The sequence below is a fragment of the Thalassophryne amazonica genome, chromosome 14 (genome assembly GCF_902500255.1).
Source record: "Thalassophryne amazonica chromosome 14, fThaAma1.1, whole genome shotgun sequence".
NCBI classification, from domain to species: domain Eukaryota; kingdom Metazoa; phylum Chordata; class Actinopteri; order Batrachoidiformes; family Batrachoididae; genus Thalassophryne; species Thalassophryne amazonica.
The window spans coordinates 953,991-972,901 of NC_047116.1; the positions used below are offsets into that span (position 1 = coordinate 953,991).

The 18,911-nt window shown below is 40.6% G+C and overlaps 1 protein-coding gene across 1 annotated transcript in view; it reads left to right on the top strand.

Moving 5' to 3' along the window:
• Nucleotides 1-18,911, top strand: part of nup35 (nucleoporin 35) — a 59,155-nt gene that overhangs the window by 20,616 nt on the left and 19,628 nt on the right. Inside the window, exon 7 of the mRNA XM_034186816.1 lies at nt 15,260-15,388. Within this exon, the coding sequence (XP_034042707.1) occupies nt 15,260-15,388 (129 nt within the window). The remainder of the gene's footprint in view (nt 1-15,259; nt 15,389-18,911) is intronic.

The following is an 18,911-nucleotide window of genomic DNA, read 5'->3' on the forward strand; positions in this document are numbered from 1 at the left end:
AAAAGCTTAAAACAAAACTATACCAGTATGCTGCCATACGAAAGGGAAAATAAGTGCGTCTTAAGTCTGGACTTGAAAGTCTCCACAGAATCTGACTGTTTTATTGACACAGGGAGATCATTCCACAGAACAGGGGCACGATAAGAGAAAACTCTGTGACCCGCAGACTTCTTATTCACCCTAGTGACACAAAGTAGTCCTGCACCCTGAGAACGCAAAGCCCTGGCCCATACATAAGTTAGCAGCAGAACCTTAAGATCTGATCTCACTGGGACAGGAACCCAGTGAAGAAATGCCAAAATGGATGTAATGTGGTCGAACTTTCTGCTTCCTGTCAAAAGTCTGGCTGCAGCCTTTTGAACCAATTGGAGAGCCCTAATGCTGGACTGCGGCAAACCAGAAAATAGAACATTGCAGTAGTCCAATCTAGAAGAGACAAACACAGGATGCAGGTCTCTGCTCTCTATGCACTTGGTCTTCGGAGTGAGATTGCATCAGAATTTTGGCTCTCTGTTGGGACTGTTTACACAGAGACTGCTACCTGCTGCTTTGGACTTGAATTAACAGTCTTTTTCAAGACTTTTTTACTTTTTTACCTTTTTACTTTTTTTTATTTTTTACTTTTTTTTACTTTTTTACTGTGCTCCAACGCCTAAGGAAGACCTCTAACGGTCGAAACATCGCGACGGAGCACTTTTATCAGCTAACTTTCATCAGCGTTGGCAAGCTAACTAGCTTGCTAACGCTTTCGTTTTTATTTTTTTATTTATTTTTTTTTAATTTATTTTATTTTAGCACCGTTGTCGTGCGTTCGCTGTTGTCGTGCGTTGCCTGTGCTGCTTCATGGCCTGTTTGGTGCCTTGATTGGGGCACTCCTTCTGCTGAATCACCTCTAAATTATTTACACATTATTCACTTTGTGTGTTTTTAGGAATCCGCTAGGTTGCGTAGCTACTAGCTCTTAGCCGATTTAGCATGGCGGCTTCTCCTGTCTCTCCCGTACTTTTCTGCTCTGGTTGTGAAATGTTTAGTTGTTCCTCGGCCTCCTTTAGCAGTAACGGTACTTGTAATAAGTGCAGCTTATTCGTAGCTTTGGAGGCCAGGCTGGGCGAATTGGAGACTCGGCTCCGCACCGTGGAAAATTCTACAGCTAGCCAGGCCCCTGTAGTCGGTGCGGACCAAGGTAGCTTAGCCGCCGTTAGTTCCCCCCTGGCAGATCCCGTGCAGTCGGGAAAGCAGGCTGACTGGGTGACTGTGAGGAGGAAGCGTAGCCCTAAACAGAAGCCCCGTGTACACCGTCAACCCGTTCACATCTCTAACCGTTTTTCCCCACTCGACGATACACTCGCCGAGGATCAAACTCTGGTTATTGGCGACTCTGTTTTGAGAAATGTGAAGTTAGCGACACCAGCAACCATTGTCAATTGTCTTCCGGGGGCCAGAGCAGGTGACATTGAAGGAAATTTGAAACTGCTGGCTAAGGCTAAGCGTAAATTTGGTAAGATTGTAATTCACGTCGGCAGTAATGACACTCGGTTACGCCAATCGGAGGTCACTAAAATTAACATTAAATCGGTGTGTGGCTTTGCAAAAACAATGTCGGACTCTGATGTTTTCTCTGGGCCCCTCCCCAATCAGACCCGGAGTGACATGTTTAGCCGCATGTTCTCCTTGAATTGCTGGCTGTCTGAGTGGTGTCCAAAAAATGAGGTGGGCTTCCTTGATAATTGGCAAAGCTTCTGGGGAAAACCTGGTCTTGTTAGGAGAGACAGCATCCATCCCACTTTAGATGGAGCAGCTCTCATTTCTAGAAATCTGGCCAATTTTCTTGGATCCTCCAAACTGTGACTGTCTAGCGTTGGGACCAGGAGGCAGAGCTGTGGTCTTATACACCTCTCTGCAGCTTCTCTCCCCCTGCCATCCCCTCATTACCCCATCCCCGTAGAGACGGTGCCTGCTCCCAGACCACCAAAACCAGCAAAAATCTATTTAAGCATAAAAATTCAAAAAGAAAAAATAATATAGCACCTTCAATTGCACCACAGACTAAAACAGTTAAATGTGGTCTATTAAACATTAGGTCTCTCTCTTCTAAGTCCCTGTTGGTAAATGATATAATAATTGATCAAAGTATTGATTTATTCTGCCTAACAGAAACCTGGTTACAGCAGGATGAATATGTTAGTTTAAATGAGTCAACACCCCCGAGTCACACTAACTGTCAGAATGCTCGTAGCACGGGCCGTGGCGGAGGATTAGCAGCAATCTTCCATTCCAGCTTATTAATTAATCAAAAACCTAGACAGAGCTTTAATTCATTTGAAAGCTTGTCTCTTAGTCTTGTCCATCCAAATTGGAAGTCCCAAAAACCAGTTTTATTTGTTATTATCTATCGTCCACCTGGTCGTTACTGTGAGTTTCTCTGTGAATTTTCAGACCTTTTGTCTGACTTAGTGCTTAGCTCAGATAAGATAATTATAGTGGGCGATTTTAACATCCACACAGATGCTGAGAATGACAGCCTCCACACTGCATTTAATCTATTATTAGACTCTATCGGCTTTGCTCAAAAAGTAAATGAGTCCACCCACCACTTTAATCATATCTTAGATCTTGTTCTGACTTATGGTATGGAAATAGAAGACTTAACAGTATTCCCTGAAAACTCCCTTCTGTCTGATCATTTTTTAATAACATTTACATTTACCCTGATGGACTACCCTGCAGTGGGGAATAAGTTTCATTACACTAGAAGTCTTTCAGAAAGCGCTGTAACTAGGTTTAAGGATATGATTCCTTCTTTATGTTCTCTATTGTCATATACCAACACAGAGCAGAGTAGCTACCTAAACTCTGTAAGGGAGTTAGAGTATCTCATCAATAGTTTTACATCCTCTTTGAAGACAACTTTGGATGCTGTAGCTCCTCTGAAAAAGAGAGCTTTAAATCAGAAGTGTCTGACTCCGTGGTATAACTCACAAACTCGTAGCTTAAAGCAGATAACCCGTAAGTTGGAGAGGAAATGGCGTCTCACTAATTTAGAAGATCTTCACTTAGCCTGGAAAAAGAGTTTGTTGCTCTATAAAAAAGCCCTCCGTAAAGCTAGGACATCTTTCTACTCATCACTAATTGAAGAAAATAAGAATAACCTCAGGTTTCTTTTCAGCACTGTAGCCAGGCTGACAAAGAGTCAGAGCTCTATTGAGCTGAGTATTCCATTAACTTTAACTAGTAATGACTTCATGACTTTCTTTGCTAACAAAATTTTGACTATTAGAGAAAAAATTACTCATAACCATCCCAAAGATGTATCGTTATCTTTGGCTGCTTTCAGTGATGCCGGTATTTGGTTAGACTCTTTCTCTCCGATTGTTCTGTCTGAGTTATTTTCATTAGTTACTTCATCCAAACCATCAACATGTTTATTAGACCCCATTCCTGCCAGGCTGCTCAAGGAAGTCCTACCATTATTTAATGCTTCAATCTTAAATATGATCAATCTATCTTTGTTAGTTGGTTATGTACCACAGGCCTTTAAGGTGGCAGTAATTAAACCATTACTTAAAAAGCCATCACTTGACCCAGCTATCATAGCTAATTATAGGCCAATCTCCAACCTTCCTTTTCTCTCAAAGATTCTTGAGAGGGTAGTTGTAAAACAGCTAACTGATCACCTGCAGAGGAATGGTCTATTTGAAGAGTTTCAGTCAGGTTTTAGAATTCATCATAGTACAGAAACAGCATTAGTGAAGGTTACAAATGATCTTCTTATGGCTTCGGACAGTGGACTTATCTCTGTGCTTGTTCTGTTGGACCTCAGTGCTGCTTTTGATGCTGTTGACCATAAAATTTTATTACAGAGATTAGAGCATGTCATAGGTATTAAAGGCACTGCGCTGCGGTGGTTTGAATCATATTTGTCTAATAGATTACAGTTTGTTCATGTAAATGGGGAATCTTCTTCACAGACTAAAGTTAATTATGGAGTTCCACAAGGTTCTGTGCTAGGACCAATTTTATTCACTTTATACATGCTTCCCTTAGGCAGTATTATTAGACGGTATTGCTTAAATTTTCATTGTTACGCAGATGATACCCAGCTTTATCTATCCATGAAGCCAGAGGATACACACCAATTAGCTAAACTGCAGGATTGTCTTACAGACATAAAGACATGGATGAACTCTAATTTCCTGCTTTTAAACTCAGATAAAACTGAAGTTATTGTACTTGGCCCCACAAATCTTAGAAGCATGGTGTCTAACCAGATCGTTACTCTGGATGGCATTTCCCTGATCTCTAGTAATACTGTGAGAAATCTTGGAGTCATTTTTGATCAGGACATGTCATTCAAAGCGCATATTAAACAAATATGTAGGACTGCCTTTTTGCATTTACGCAATATCTCTAAAATCAGAAAGGTCTTGTCTCAGAGTGATGCTGAAAAACTAATTCATGCATTTATTTCCTCTAGGCTGGACTATTGTAATTCATTATTATCAGGTTGTCCTAAAAGTTCCCTAAAAAGCCTTCAGTTGGTTCAGAATGCTGCAGCTAGAGTACTGACGGGGACTAGCAGGAGAGAGCATATCTCACCCGTGTTGGCCTCTCTTCATTGGCTTCCTGTTAATTCTAGAATAGAATTTAAAATTCTTCTTCTTACTTATAAGGTTTTGAATAATCAGGTCCCATCTTATCTTAGGGACCTCGTAGTACCATATTACCCCATTAGAGCGCTTCGCTCTCAGAAAGCGGGCTTACTTGTGGTTCCTAGGGTTTGTAAGAGTAGAATGGGAGGCAGAGCCTTCAGCTTTCAGGCTCCTCTCCTGTGGAACCAGCTCCCAATTCAGATCAGGGAGACAGATACCCTCTCTACTTTTAAGATTAGGCTTAAAACTTTCCTTTTCGCTAAGGCTTATAGTTAGGGCTGGATCGGGTGACCCTGGACCATCCCTTGGTTATGTTGCTTTAGACGTAGACTGTGGGGGGGTTCCCATGATGCACTGTTTCTTTCTCTTTTTGCTCCGTATGCATCACTCTGCATTTAATCATTAGTGATCGATCTCTGCCCCCCTTCTCGGCATGTCTTTTTCCTGGTTCTTTCCCTCAGCCCCAACCAGTCTCAGCAGAAGACTGCCCCTCCCTGAGCCTGGTTCTGCAGGAGGTTTCTTCCTGTTAAAAGGGAGTTTTTCCTTCCCACTGTGGCCAAGTGCTTGCTCATAGGGGGTCGTTTTGACCGTTGGGGTTTTTCATAATTATTGTATGGCCTTGCCTTACAATGTGGAGCGCCTTGGGGCAACTGTTTGTTGTGATTTGGCGCTATATAAGAAAAAAGTTGATTGATTGATTGATTGATAGTAATACTGTGAGAAATCTTGGAGTCATTTTTGATCAGGATATGTCATTCAAAGCGCATATTAAACAAATATGTAGGGCTGCCTTTTTGCATTTACGCAATATCTCTAAAATCAGAAAGGTCTTGTCTCAGAGTGATGCTGAAAAACTAATTCATGCATTTATTTCCTCTAGGCTGGACTATTGTAATTCATTATTATCAGGTTGTCCTAAAAGTTCCCTAAAAAGCCTTCAGTTGGTTCAGAATGCTGCAGCTTGAGTACTGACGGGGACTAGCAGGAGAGAGCATATCTCACCCGTGTTGGCCTCTCTTCATTGGCTTCCTGTTAATTCTAGAATAGAATTTAAAATTCTTCTTCTTACTTATAAGGTTTTGAATAATCAGGTCCCATCTTATCTTAGGGACCTCGTAGTACCATATTACCCCATTAGAGCGCTTCGCTCTCAGACTGCGGGCTTACTTGTAGTTCCTAGGGTTTGTAAGAGTAGAATGGGAGGCAGAGCCTTCAGCTTTCAGGCTCCTCTCCTGTGGAACCAGCTCCCAATTCAGATCAGGGAGACAGATACCCTCTCTACTTTTAAGATTAGGCTTAAAACTTTCCTTTTCGCTAAGGCTTATAGTTAGGGCTGGATCGGGTGACCCTGGACCATCCCTTGGTTATGCTGCTTTAGACGTAGATTGTGGGGGGGTTCCCATGATGCACTGTTTCTTTCTCTTTTTGCTCCGTATGCATCACTCTGCATTTAATCATTAGTGATCGATCTCTGCTCCCCTTCACGGCATGTCTTTTTCCTGTTTTTTTCCCTCAGCCCCAACCAGTCTCAGCAGAAGACTGCCCCTCCCTGAGCCTGGTTCTGCTGGAGGTTTCTTCCTGTTAAAAGGGAGTTTTTCCTTCCCACTGTGGCCAAGTGCTTGCTCATAGGGGGTCGTTTTGACCGTTGGGGTTTTTCATAATTATTGTATGGCCTTGCCTTACAATATGGAGCGCCTTGGGGCAACTGTTTGTTGTGATTTGGCGCTATATAAGAAAAAAGTTGATTGAAGTTGAAGTTGAAACACATGAATCAGGGTCTCAGCATCAGCCATAGACAGGATGGGACAAATCTTCGCTATATTTCACAGGTGGAAGAAAGCAGTCCTCATAACATCTCTAATGTGGAGGTCAAAGGACAATGTAGGATCAAAAATTACCCCAAGGTTCCTCACTTTGTCAGTGTGATGTATGACACACGAGCCTCAGCTAAGTGTTAACTGGTCAAATTGATGCCGATGTCTCACTGGACCAAGAACCATCATTTCAGTCTTATTAGAGTTTAAAAGTAGGAAGTTTCTAGACATCCAGCTTCTCACTGATGCAAGATAATCTTCTAAGGACTTTATGTGAACAAGATTACCAGTAGTTATCGGCATGTACAACCCCTGGCAAAAATTATGGAATCACCGGCCTCGGAAGATGTTCATTCAGTTGTTTAATTTTGTAGAAAAAAAGCAGATCACAGACATGACACAAAACTAAAGTCATTTCAAATGGCAACTTTCTGGCTTTAAGAAACACTATAAGAAATCAAGAAAAAAAGATTGTGGCAGTCAGAAACGGTTACTTTTTTAGACCAAGCAGAGGGAAAAAAATATGGAATCACTCAATTCTGAGGAAAAAAATTATGGAATCACCCTGTAAATTTTCATCCCCAAAACTAACACCTGCATCATATCAGATCTGCTCGTTAGTCTGCATCTAAAAAGGAGTGCTCACACTTTGGAGAGCTGTTGCACCAAGTGGACTGACATGAATCATGGCTCCAACACGAGAGATGTCAATTGAAACAAAGGAGAGGATTATCAAACTCTTAAAAGAGGGTAAATCATCATGCAATGTTGCAAAAGATGTTGGTTGTTCACAGTCAGCTGTGTCTAAACTCTGGACCAAATACAAACAACATGGGAAGGTTGTTAAAGGCAAACATACTGGTAGACCAAGGAAGACATCAAAGCATCAAGACAGAAAACTTAAAGCAGTATGTCTCAAAAATCGAAAATGCACAACAAAACAAATGAGGAACGAATGGGAGGAAACTGGAGTCAACGTCTGTGACCGAACTGTAAGAAACCGCCTAAAGGAAATGGGATTTACATACAGAAAAGCTAAACAAAAGCCATCATTAACACTTAAACAGAAAAAAACAAGGTTACAATGGGCTAAGGAAAAGCAATCGTGGACTGTGGATGACTGGATGAAAGTCATATTCAGTGATGAATCTCGAATCTGTATCGGGCAAGGTGATGATGCTGGAACTTTTGTTTGGTGCCGTTCCAATGAGATTTATAAAGATGACTGCCTGAAGAGAACATGTAAATTTCCACAGTCATTGATGATATGGGGCTGCATGTCAGGTAAAGGCACTGGGGAGATGGCTGTCATTACATCATCAATAAATGCACAAGTTTACATTGATATTTTGGACACTTTTCTTATCCCATCAATTGAAAGGATGTTTGGGGATGATGAAATCATTTTTCAAGATGATAATGCATCTTGCCATAGAGCAAAAACTGTGAACACATTCCTTGGAAAAAGACACATAGGGTCAATGTCATGGCCTGCAAATAGTCCGGATCTTAATCCAATTAAAAATCTTTGGTGGAAGTTGAATAAAATGGTCCATGACAAGGCTCCAACCTGCAAAGCTGATCTGGCAACAGCAATCAGAGAAAGTTGGAGCCAGATTGATGAAGAGTACTGTTTGTCACTCATTAAGTCCATGCCTCAGAGACTGCAAGCTGTTATAAAAGCCAGAGGTGGTGCAACAAAATACTAGTGATGTGTTGGAGCGTTCTTTTGTTTTTCATGATTCCATCATTTTTTTCCTCAGAATTGAGTGATTCCATTTTTTTTTTTCCCTCTGCTTGGTCTAAAAAAGTAACCGTTACTGACTGCCACAATTTTTTTTTCCTGATTTATTATAGTGTTTCTTAAAGCCAGAAAGTTGCCATTTGAAATGACTTTAGTTTTGTGTCATGTCTGTGATCTGCTTTTTTTCTACAAAATTAAACAACTGAATGAACATCCTCCGAGGCCGGTGATTCCATCATTTTTGCCAGGGGTTGTATAACTGAGTATCCTCTGCATAGCAGTGAAAGGTAATCCCAAAACGCCGCAATATGTGCCCAAGGGCTGCTATATAAAGGGAGAAAAGCAGGGGGCCTAAGACAGACCCCTGTGGAACCCCAAATTTCATGTCACTAAGGTTAGAGGTAGTGTTACTGTACAAAACACAGTGAGAACGACTGGTCAGGTATGATGTCAGCCATGCAAGGGCACTCCCAGTAATCCCAAAATGATTTTCCAGCCTATCAAGTAGAATATGATGATCCACTGTATCAAATGCAGCACTGAGATCTAACAGCACCAGAACCGTAGTGGTGTCTGAATCCATTCCAAGCAGAAGATCATTCACCACTTTAGTGAGAGCTGTCTCTGTGGAATGATATTTTCTAAAAACAGACTGCAGTGGCTCAAAGAGATTATTCTCAGTAAGATAGTGCACAAGATGCCGTGACACCACTTTTTCCAGAATTTTAGAGCAAAATGATAGATTTGATATCGGCCGATAGTTTACACTAGGGTCAAGATTAGGTTTCTTGAATAATGGTTTAATCACTGCAGATTTGAAACGTTTAGGAACAGATCCAGAAGTTAAAGAAAGATTAATAATTTCCAGCACAGTCGGTCCAAGCGTGAGCCACAGGTCCTTAAACAGTTTTGTTGGTATAGGATCAAATAAACAGGTTGTGCTTTTTGTTGACATTACGAGTTTCGTCAGCATGTCTAGAGAGATACCATCAGATTCTGTAAATCTAGGTAATACCTCAGTAATGACGCCCACATCAATAACAGGGTGTAGTGGCTGGGTTAAGGCATGCTGGGATATGTTTAACCTAATGTCTTCTATTTTCTTCTCAAAGTAATCCAGGAAATCTTGTGCTGTAAAAGGAGACCAAACTACAGATGGTTGTCCATGAATAAGTGTTGCCACCGTGTGGAACAAGAACTTTGAGTTATGCTTGTTTTTGTTGATCAAATCAGAGTAATAGGTCCACTTTGTAGCCAGTAATGCATGATTATAGTTTAAGATAGCATCACACCATGCAAGGTAGAATACTTCTAATTTTGAACTATGCCATTCTAGACCTCTTGCCTTATGCTTGAGGTCACGCAGGTAATTATTGAACCAAGGTGACCCCTTATCGGTCCTTCATAGTGGCCATTGTTTTTGAGGGTGTTTTATCGGGACAATTATTATTTCTTAACATTGATTGATGGAATTGAATGGAAGGACACCTGCCTCTCATTCCCTCGTTACCCTGCGTCAGTCACAGTCAGTCAGAGCTGCGTGTCGTCAGAGCGAGCTGCAAAAAGTTTGTACCTGAGTTTTCAGAGGTGGTGTTTGTAGTTGCCATCTGCCACGCCGGTGTTTGCCAACCCGGACAGTGGGAATACCACCTCAACCGGCAACTTAGCCCCGCGACTGGACAGCAACAACGTCCGAGGCCCGCTCAACGTGGTGAATTCACTGAGGCCGCGCGCTGCGTCATTAGAGCCGCGCGTCACGAGTGCCGCTTCCCCGAGGCCTCGTGCAGCCACCGCGGATCCATCAGCGCGGAAACACCGAGGCCGCGCGGCACCAGCGCAGTGCAGATCCATCCCGGTGACAAACCGCAGGCTGTTAACATCGGCGATCAACAAGCTGCTCATAAGCCGACCATGGGGCCTAAGAAGGTTCTGACAGCGGAGGAAGGTGACGATATTAAAAAATCTCTGGACTTTCTATCAGAGGAGATTTCTGTTGTGAAGCAGCAACAGAAATCAATTATGGATCTGGTGGAGGAGGTGAAGGCATTACGGCTCCAGAACGCCGAGAAAGACCGGCATCTGGTGCAGCTGGAAAATAGAGTGGCTGAATTGGAGCAGTACACCAGAATTAACGACGTCATCATCACAGGTCTTCATATCAAACCACGGTCCTACGCACAGGCGGTAACAGATGAGAGCGGAGGGGAGCCCAGTGAACAGGAGGTCAGCTCTGTGGAAAAACAGGTTGCTGATTTCCTCCTATCGAAAGGTATAGAAATGGATTTAAATAACATTGAAGCGTGCCACCCTCTGCCCCGGAGAAATGACGGTGATAAACGAACCGTCATCATGAGATTCATCAACAGAAAACACAAAACAGCACTGTTAAAACAAGGAAGAAAACTGAAAGGGACAAACGTATTCATCAATGAACATCTCACCAAACGGAATGCCGACATCGCCAGGAAAGCACGCTTCTTGAAGAAACAGGGAAAAATCCAGCACACATGGACTTCAAACTGTAAAATATTCATCAAACTGAACGGATCACCAGAACAAGCAAAAGTCATGGCAATAAGGAACATCGAGGAGCTGGACAAATATGAACAATAGTGTTTATTAAAGCGAGGATCTGGACAAATATGACCAATAAGGTATGAGGACACAAACACATCACAACACCATGACACAGACCAGAGGAACCTATTCATCTACTACCTATTCATCTACATCTGGAGACAAGAAGGATATAACTCAAAGGATTGCTGATCATGGAAAAGTAGAACTGAGAACATTTAAATACACAGACCACAATGTACTGGACTTGGAGCACGATATAGACCCGGACAATAATTTCTTCTCAAATATCAATGACAGTTGTTGCTATTATACAGATGAACAGTTTAATCGGATCATTAAAACGGATAACAAATTATCAATAATCCATTTCAACAGCAGAAGTCTATATGCAAACTTTAACAACATTAAAGAATATTTAAGTCAGTTTAAAAAAAAATTAACATAATTGCTATATCAGAAACATGGATCAATGAAGATAAAGGAATGGATTTTGAACTGGATGGATATGAATTTAATTGTGTAAACAGAATAAGAGTGGAGGAGGAGTGGCTGTGTATGTGGATAAGAACATGGATTATAAAATAGTAGACAATATGACAACTGTGATTGATAACTTATTAGAATGTATAACTATTGAAATATGTGAAGAAAAAAGCAAAAATGTATTAGTCAGCTGTATATATAGAGCACCAGGATCTAGTATTGAAACATTCACTGACTGTATGGGAAAAATGTTCTCAAAAACTAATCAAAAAACTGTGTTCATTTGTGGTGACTTAAATATTGATCTGCTCAATCCAAATAAGCATAAAATAACAGATGAATTTATCAGTATAATGTACAGTATGAGTTTATATCCAAAAATCACCAGGCCCAGCAGAATTACATCCCATAGTGCTACCTTAATTGATAATATATTCAGCAATGATATTGAGAATAACACTGTGAGTGGATTATTAATCAATGACATTAGTGATCATCTACCAGTTTTCATCGTTTATAATAGAAACCATCGGCGGAATCAGCCAGAGGAGAAAATAAAATACAGGCGAGTGCGGACAGAGGAAAACATGAACACACTAAAGAAGGATTTACAGGAGCAAAACTGGGAAAAGGTATACAGTGAAAGTGATGTTGATAGTGCATATGAAACTTTTTTACAAATATTTACATCATTATATGATAAAAATTGTCCAATTAAACAAGACTACAGAAAACAAAAAATCCAAGCTCGACCATGGATGACGAAAGGGTTACGAAATGCATGTAATAAGAAAAATACACTGTATAGAGAATTCATAAAACTAAAGACTAAAGAGGCAGAAAATAGATATAAGAAATACAAAAATAGATTAACTAATATTATACGGGTATGTAGGAAGGAATATTATAGTAACATATTATATAATAACAAAAACAATATTAAAGGAATATGGGATATATTAAATAGTATAATCAAAAATGGTAATAAAAACAGAGTTACTCAGTATTTCATTGATAATAATGTCAAGAAGGAAAATAAGGATGAGGTAGTCAACGGTTTTAATAATTTTTTTGTAAATATTGGACCAAGCTTGGCAGAAAAATTCCCGATTCCCAACCTGAGGATTGGGATAATAATCTCATAGAAAGAAATCCCTGTTCAATGTTCCTCACAGCAGTGGATGGAAATGAAATTATAGACATTGTGAATAATTGTAAATATAAAACATCTACCGATTTAAATGAAATTGATATGGTGGTAAAACAGGTCATTGAATGGATTGTAGAACCATTAACATACATCTGTAACTTATCATTTCAAACCGGTAAATTTCCCAATCAAATGAAAATAGCTAAGGTTGTGCCACTGTATAAGACTGGGGATAGACACCACTTCACAAATTATAGACCTGTTTCTTTGCTTCCACAATTTTCCAAATTATTAGAAAAGTTATTCAATAATAGATTAGACAAATTCATAAATAAACATAAATTACTTACTGATAGTCAATATGGATTCAGAGCACATAGTTCAACATCACTTGCATTAATAGAATCAGTTGAGGAGATTACAAACGCCATAGACCACAAATTACATTCAGTTGGAATATTTATAGACCTTAAAAAGGCTTTTGATACAATTAATCATGACATTAATCAATAAACTTGAACAGTATGGGATTAGGGGGTTGGTGTTGCACTGGGTGAGAAGCTACTTAAGTAACAGAAAACAGTTTGTGAAGTTGGGGGAATATACATCATCATGCTTGGACAATGCTTGTGGCGTCCCACAGGGGTCAGTATTGGGTCCAAAACTGTTTCTAATTTATATAAATGATATTGTCAATGTTTCCAAAATATTAAAATTAGTATTATTTGCAGATGACACAAGCATTTTTTGTGCAGGGGGGGATTTGCAGGAGTTACTGAGGAGGATCAGTATAGAAATGGGAAAATTGAAAATATGGTTTGACAGAAACAAATTATCATTAAACTTAAGTAAAACAAAATACATGTTATTTGGCTATTGTAATACAGACATACAGGTTCAGTTACAAGTCGAGGGGGTAGATATTGAAAGGGTACATGAAAATAAGTTTCTGGGGGTGATAATAGATGATAAGATAAACTGGAAGACTCATATAAAACATATACAAAGTAAACTGTCAAGAAGCATTTCAGTTCTAAACAAAGCGAAACATATTCTGGACCACAACTCACTCCGCATTCTTTACTGCTCACTGGTTTTACCATATTTACAGTACTGTGCAGAGGTATGGGGTAATACTTATAAAGGTACAACACAATCACTATCAGTAATGCAGAAAAGAGCTATAAGAATTATTCATAATACTGGCTATAGAGATCATACAAATCCACTATTTTATAATCCAAATTCTTAAAATTCACAGACTTGGTTCATTTTCAAACAGTACAAATTGTGTATAAAGCAATAAACAATTTACTTCCAGCAAATATTAAAAATATGTTTTTTAACAGATCAGTGGATTACAGTCTGAGGGGGAAATTTAATTTAAAGCATAAGTGGGCACGAACAACATTAAAAGGTTTCTGTATTTCTGTCTGTGGGGTGAGGATGTGGAACAGATTGGGAGTGGGGCTCAAGCAATGTCCAAGCATGAACCAGTTCAAACAGCGGTACAAAAATATGTTTTTTTCTGGGTATAGGGAGGAGGAAGGGTAATGAGGGTTAGGGTGTTTTTGTTTTTTGCTTCGGCTTGTAAATATATAGTATTTTGTATGTAAGTAGGTATGTGTAGGTGTATATTTATGTTTGTGTATATATATGTGTATATATGTATATGTGTATGTATATGTGTATATATGTATATGTGTATGTATATGTGTATATGTATGTGTGTATACGAGTATATATGTATATATATATATATTGATATCGGTTTAGGTGTGTAGGAATCTATGTGTATATGTGGCAAAGGGTATTACTGGTTGTGGGGAAGAAGGGGTAGGGATAAATAAGCTGATGCTTCACCCTACCCCTTTTCGGACATGTTGGGTACACAGTAGGAACTTTTTTGTTGTTGTCTTTACTGATCTATCTTGTAATTGTTGTTGTATCAAATGTTCGAAATAAACAGTTTTCATTCATTCATTCATTCATTCATACAGACCCTGCATCGGGTCTGTAATCAACTGCTTCTGTAACGACTCCGCTTTGAAGCTTGAACCAATGAAGCAGTGCTCCGACCCATGAGCAAAAATTGTCTGTCAAAGTTTAGGATGCTGGAATAGAGGACTGTGGCCTTCATTTGACCTTACGTATTCAGCAATGCAAACTGGACGTTCCTCCACCCTTCTGCTCCTAACGTGAGCAGGTATTAGCCAGGCCTCACTTGCACGGCTGCAGCTGGTCCAGAACGCTGCAGCCCGTCTTTTGACTGGATCCCGGAGGTATGACCATGTTTCGCCCATTCTTTTTTCCCTTCACTGGCTGCCTGTTCGCTATCGTATTGATTTTAAAATTTTGTTTGTTTTTAAATGTCTTAATGATCTTGCTCCACGGTATCTGTCTGACCTGCTCGTGTCTTATTCCTCAACACGTTCTCTTAGGTCATGAGATCAAGCTTTGCTTGTATAGTTCCTCAGACAAAGCTCAAACGTAGAGGTGATAGAGCTTTTTCTGTTGTTGGGCCCAGATTGTGGAATGACCTGCCTCTCTGTATCAGGCAGGCGGAGTCACCTCTAGTTTTTAAATCTCATCTTAAAACATACTTGTTTTCTTTGGCTTTTGACTAGAGGGTTGATGATTTTATTGTTTTTAAAAACTTTTATTGTTGCCAATCTATTTATTTATTTATTTATTTATTTTATGTCATTGTACAGCGCTTTGGTCAACTTTGTTGTTTTTAAATGTGCTCTATAAATAAACTGGATTGGAAACTGGATTGGAACATGGGCAGAGCCAGAATAACCACGCCTTTGCTGATGTTTGGACTTTCTGTGGACAGATGGCGTCTCCTGGTAACTGGATGCATCTTCAGTATCAGTCAAAGCTTCAAGCCAGAAAGGCTCTGTCCAAAGATGGAAAAGTGTTTGGAGACACCATCATGGTGGGAGTCAAACCCTGCATCGATAAGGTACGTGACTGTGTGTCAGTCTTAAGGATAATTTACGCTCTGACTGTGGGGGTCAAAGGGAGAAAAGCAACAGAAACAAACGGAGCTGTTCCACACAGCTCTGATGTTCAGCTTCACTGCTGTAGGAGACGATAAAGAAAAAAAAAATGCCAACAGCTACACAGTGAAACCTGCTGGCTAGTGAGGGAAGCCACCAAGACGGCCAGACAGCTCTCACTGCCGGCGAGCCAGGTCAAAGTTTACCTGATACTGATCAGTCACTTTGAATCTTTACATGTATGACAAAGCATCATAAAACAGGTCAGTTCAAATACCCCCCCCCCCCCCCCCCCAACAAGGACGAGCTAAAACTTCAGGTCACGCAAATAGAAATGAATGCATTCATGCTTGTAGTTCCCATTGAAATTTTGAGTTAGTTGACGGGTTTTGGTTTCTTTAAAATTCGCTTTGACCAAAAAAGCTGATCTTGGTCCAGATCAAACTGAACCATGATCCCATGGTTGCAGTGAAACCATGAAACCATGCGTTAGCAGTGTACAAACACGTTTTAGAGCATTTGGATTTTTGGACAAATTACAGGAAGGCAGGTTACTGTCACACATTTAGCACCTGATCAAAGCCTCTGACTCCACGCCGATCTCCCTCTTCTCCTCAAACATCTATTTGTTGAAAATAAGTTTCTTGTGAAGTGCTGTGAAATCACTGCTCACACCTAAAAAAGAAAACAAAAGCTTCCACACATTGGAGGTGCTGTCCAGTGACCCCCACACCAGAACAAAGACCAAACGCTGACCTCATTGACTGGACGGCACCAGACGGCACGGAGGCTCAGAGCAGACAAATGCAAATACAGATAGATGATCCAAAATTCGTCTCATTTTTCTCCCTTCAAAGAGAACTGTCCATCAAGCTGACATCAGACTCGCACGTCTACGAGCCGATTAATGTCCAGTACGAGGAGACATATGATGGACATATGAGGACATCAGGTCATAAGAACGTCACAAAACGCTCTTCGGTTACATGTGTGTGCAAATGAACCTCACTTCAGACCATTTTCCAGAACTGCGGGTGTGATCGCGTCTTAGATTATTCGATAGATTTTTATCTTGTGCACCTGCTATATAGTCCATGGGCCGAGCAGGTTTTCAGTACCACTTAAGGTGACCAAACGACACTTACAGTGAGGAAAATAAGTATTTGAACACCCTGCAGTTTTGCAAGTTCTCCCACTTAGAAATCATGGAGGGTTCTGAAATTTTCATCTTCGGTGCATGTCCACTGTGAGAGACATAATCTAAAAAAAAAAATCCGGAAATCACAATGCACGATTTTTTAATAATTTATTTGTATGTTACTGCTGCAAATAAGTATTTGAACACCTGCCAGTCAGCAGAAATTCTGGCCCTCAAAGACCTGTTAGTCCACCTCCACTCCACTTATTATTTCAAATTAGAAGCACCTATTTGAGGTGGCTGGCTCTCACTGCGGTATTGTATCACTTCCTGTTCCGGAGCACAGCGGTGTTTTTCTGTATCTGTTAGCTGTTTAATCTGCGCAGTTAGATTGATCTAGTTACCTAGATAACGATTTGTTTCACAGTGTAATCTTCACGTGCCTTAACTAAAGCACTCCCTCTGCTGAATCACCTCTAAATTATTTACACATTATTCACTTTGTGTGTTTGTAGGAATCCGCTAGCTTAGCGCAGCTACTACCTCTTAGCCACTTTAGCATGGCGGCTTCTCCTGTCTCTCCCGCACTTTTCTGCTCTGGGTGTGAAATGTTTAGTTATTCCTCAGCCTCCTTTAGCAGTAATGGTACTTGTAATAAGTGTAGCTTATTCGTAGCTTTGGAGGCCAGGCTGGGCGAATTGGAGACTCGGCTCCGCACCGTGGAAAATTCTACAGCTAGCCAGGCCCCTGTAGTCGGTGCGGACCAAGGTAGCTTAGCCTCCGTTAGTTTCCCTCTGGCAGATCCCGAGCAGCCGGGAAAGCAGGCCGACTGGGTGACTGTGAGGAGGAAGCGTAGTCCTAAACAGAAGCCCCGTGTACACCGCCAACCCGTTCACATTTCTAACCGTTTTTCCCCACTCGACGACACACCCACCGAGGAACAAACTCTGGTTATTGGCGACTCTGTTTTGAGAAATGTGAAGTTAGCGACACCAGCAACCATTGTCAATTGTCTTCCGGGGGCCAGAGCAGGTGACATTGAAGGAAATTTGAAACGGCTGGCTAAGGCTAAGCGTAAATTTGGTAAGATTGTAATTCACGTCGGCAGTAATGACACCCGGTTACGCCAATCGGAGGTCACTAAAATTAACATTGAATCGGTGTGTAACTTTGCAAAAACAATGTCGGACTCTGTAGTTTTCTCTAGGCCCCTCCCCAATCGGACCGGGAGTGACATGTTTAGCCGCATGTTCTCCTTGAATTGCTGGCTGTCTGAGTGGTGTCCAAAAAATGAGGTGGGCTTCATAGATAATTGGCAAAGCTACTGGGGAAAACCTGGTCACATATAATTCAGTGGTGATATAACAAGATAGGCCTGGTCATGAGAGACGAGCTCTGTTTATTCACGATTGCAATGTGTTGTGGAAATGGGGGGATAAGTGCATTGCATGTGGAAAATTTATAATTGTAGAAGCTTTTTGCAGAAAATATTTTCACCTTTTCAAAAAAGTGTTATGACATCCTTTATAAATTATGAAGTGTATTTATTTTATTAGCTAGTACAACCCCTGGCAAAAATTATGGAATCACCGGCCTCTGAGGATGTTCATTCAGTTGTTTAATTTTGTAGAAAAAAAAGCAGATCACAGACATGACACAAAACGAAAGTCATTTCAGATCTGGCCAATTTTCTTAAATCCTCCAAACCGTGACTATCCAGGGTTGGGACCAGGAAGCAGAGTTGTAGTCTTACACACCTCTCTGCAGCTTCTCTCCCCCTGCCATCCCCTCATTACCCCATCCCCGTAGAGACGGTGCCTGCTCCCAGACCACCAATAACCAGTAAAAATCTATTTAAGCATAAAAATTCAAAAAGAAAAAATAATATAGCACCTTCAACTGCATCACAGACTAAAACAGTTAAATGTGGTCTATTAAACATTAGGTCTCTCTCTTCTAAGTCCCTGTTAGTAAATGATATAATAATTGATCAACATATTGATTTATTCTGCCTAACAGAAACCTGGTTACAGCAGGATGAATATGTTAGTTTAAATGAGTCAACACCCCCGAGTCACACTAACTGCCAGAATGCTCGTAGCACGGGCCGAGGCGGAGGATTAGCAGCAATCTTCCATTCCAGCTTATTAATCAAAAACCCAGACAGAGCTTTAATTCATTTGAAAGCTTGACTCTTAGTCTTGCCTATCCAAATTGGAAGTCCCAAAAACCAGTTTTATTTGTTATTATCTATCGTCCACCTGGTCCTTACTGTGAGTTTCTCTGTGAATTTTCAGACCTTTTGTCTGACTTAGTGCTTAGCTCAGATAAGATAATTATAGTGGGCG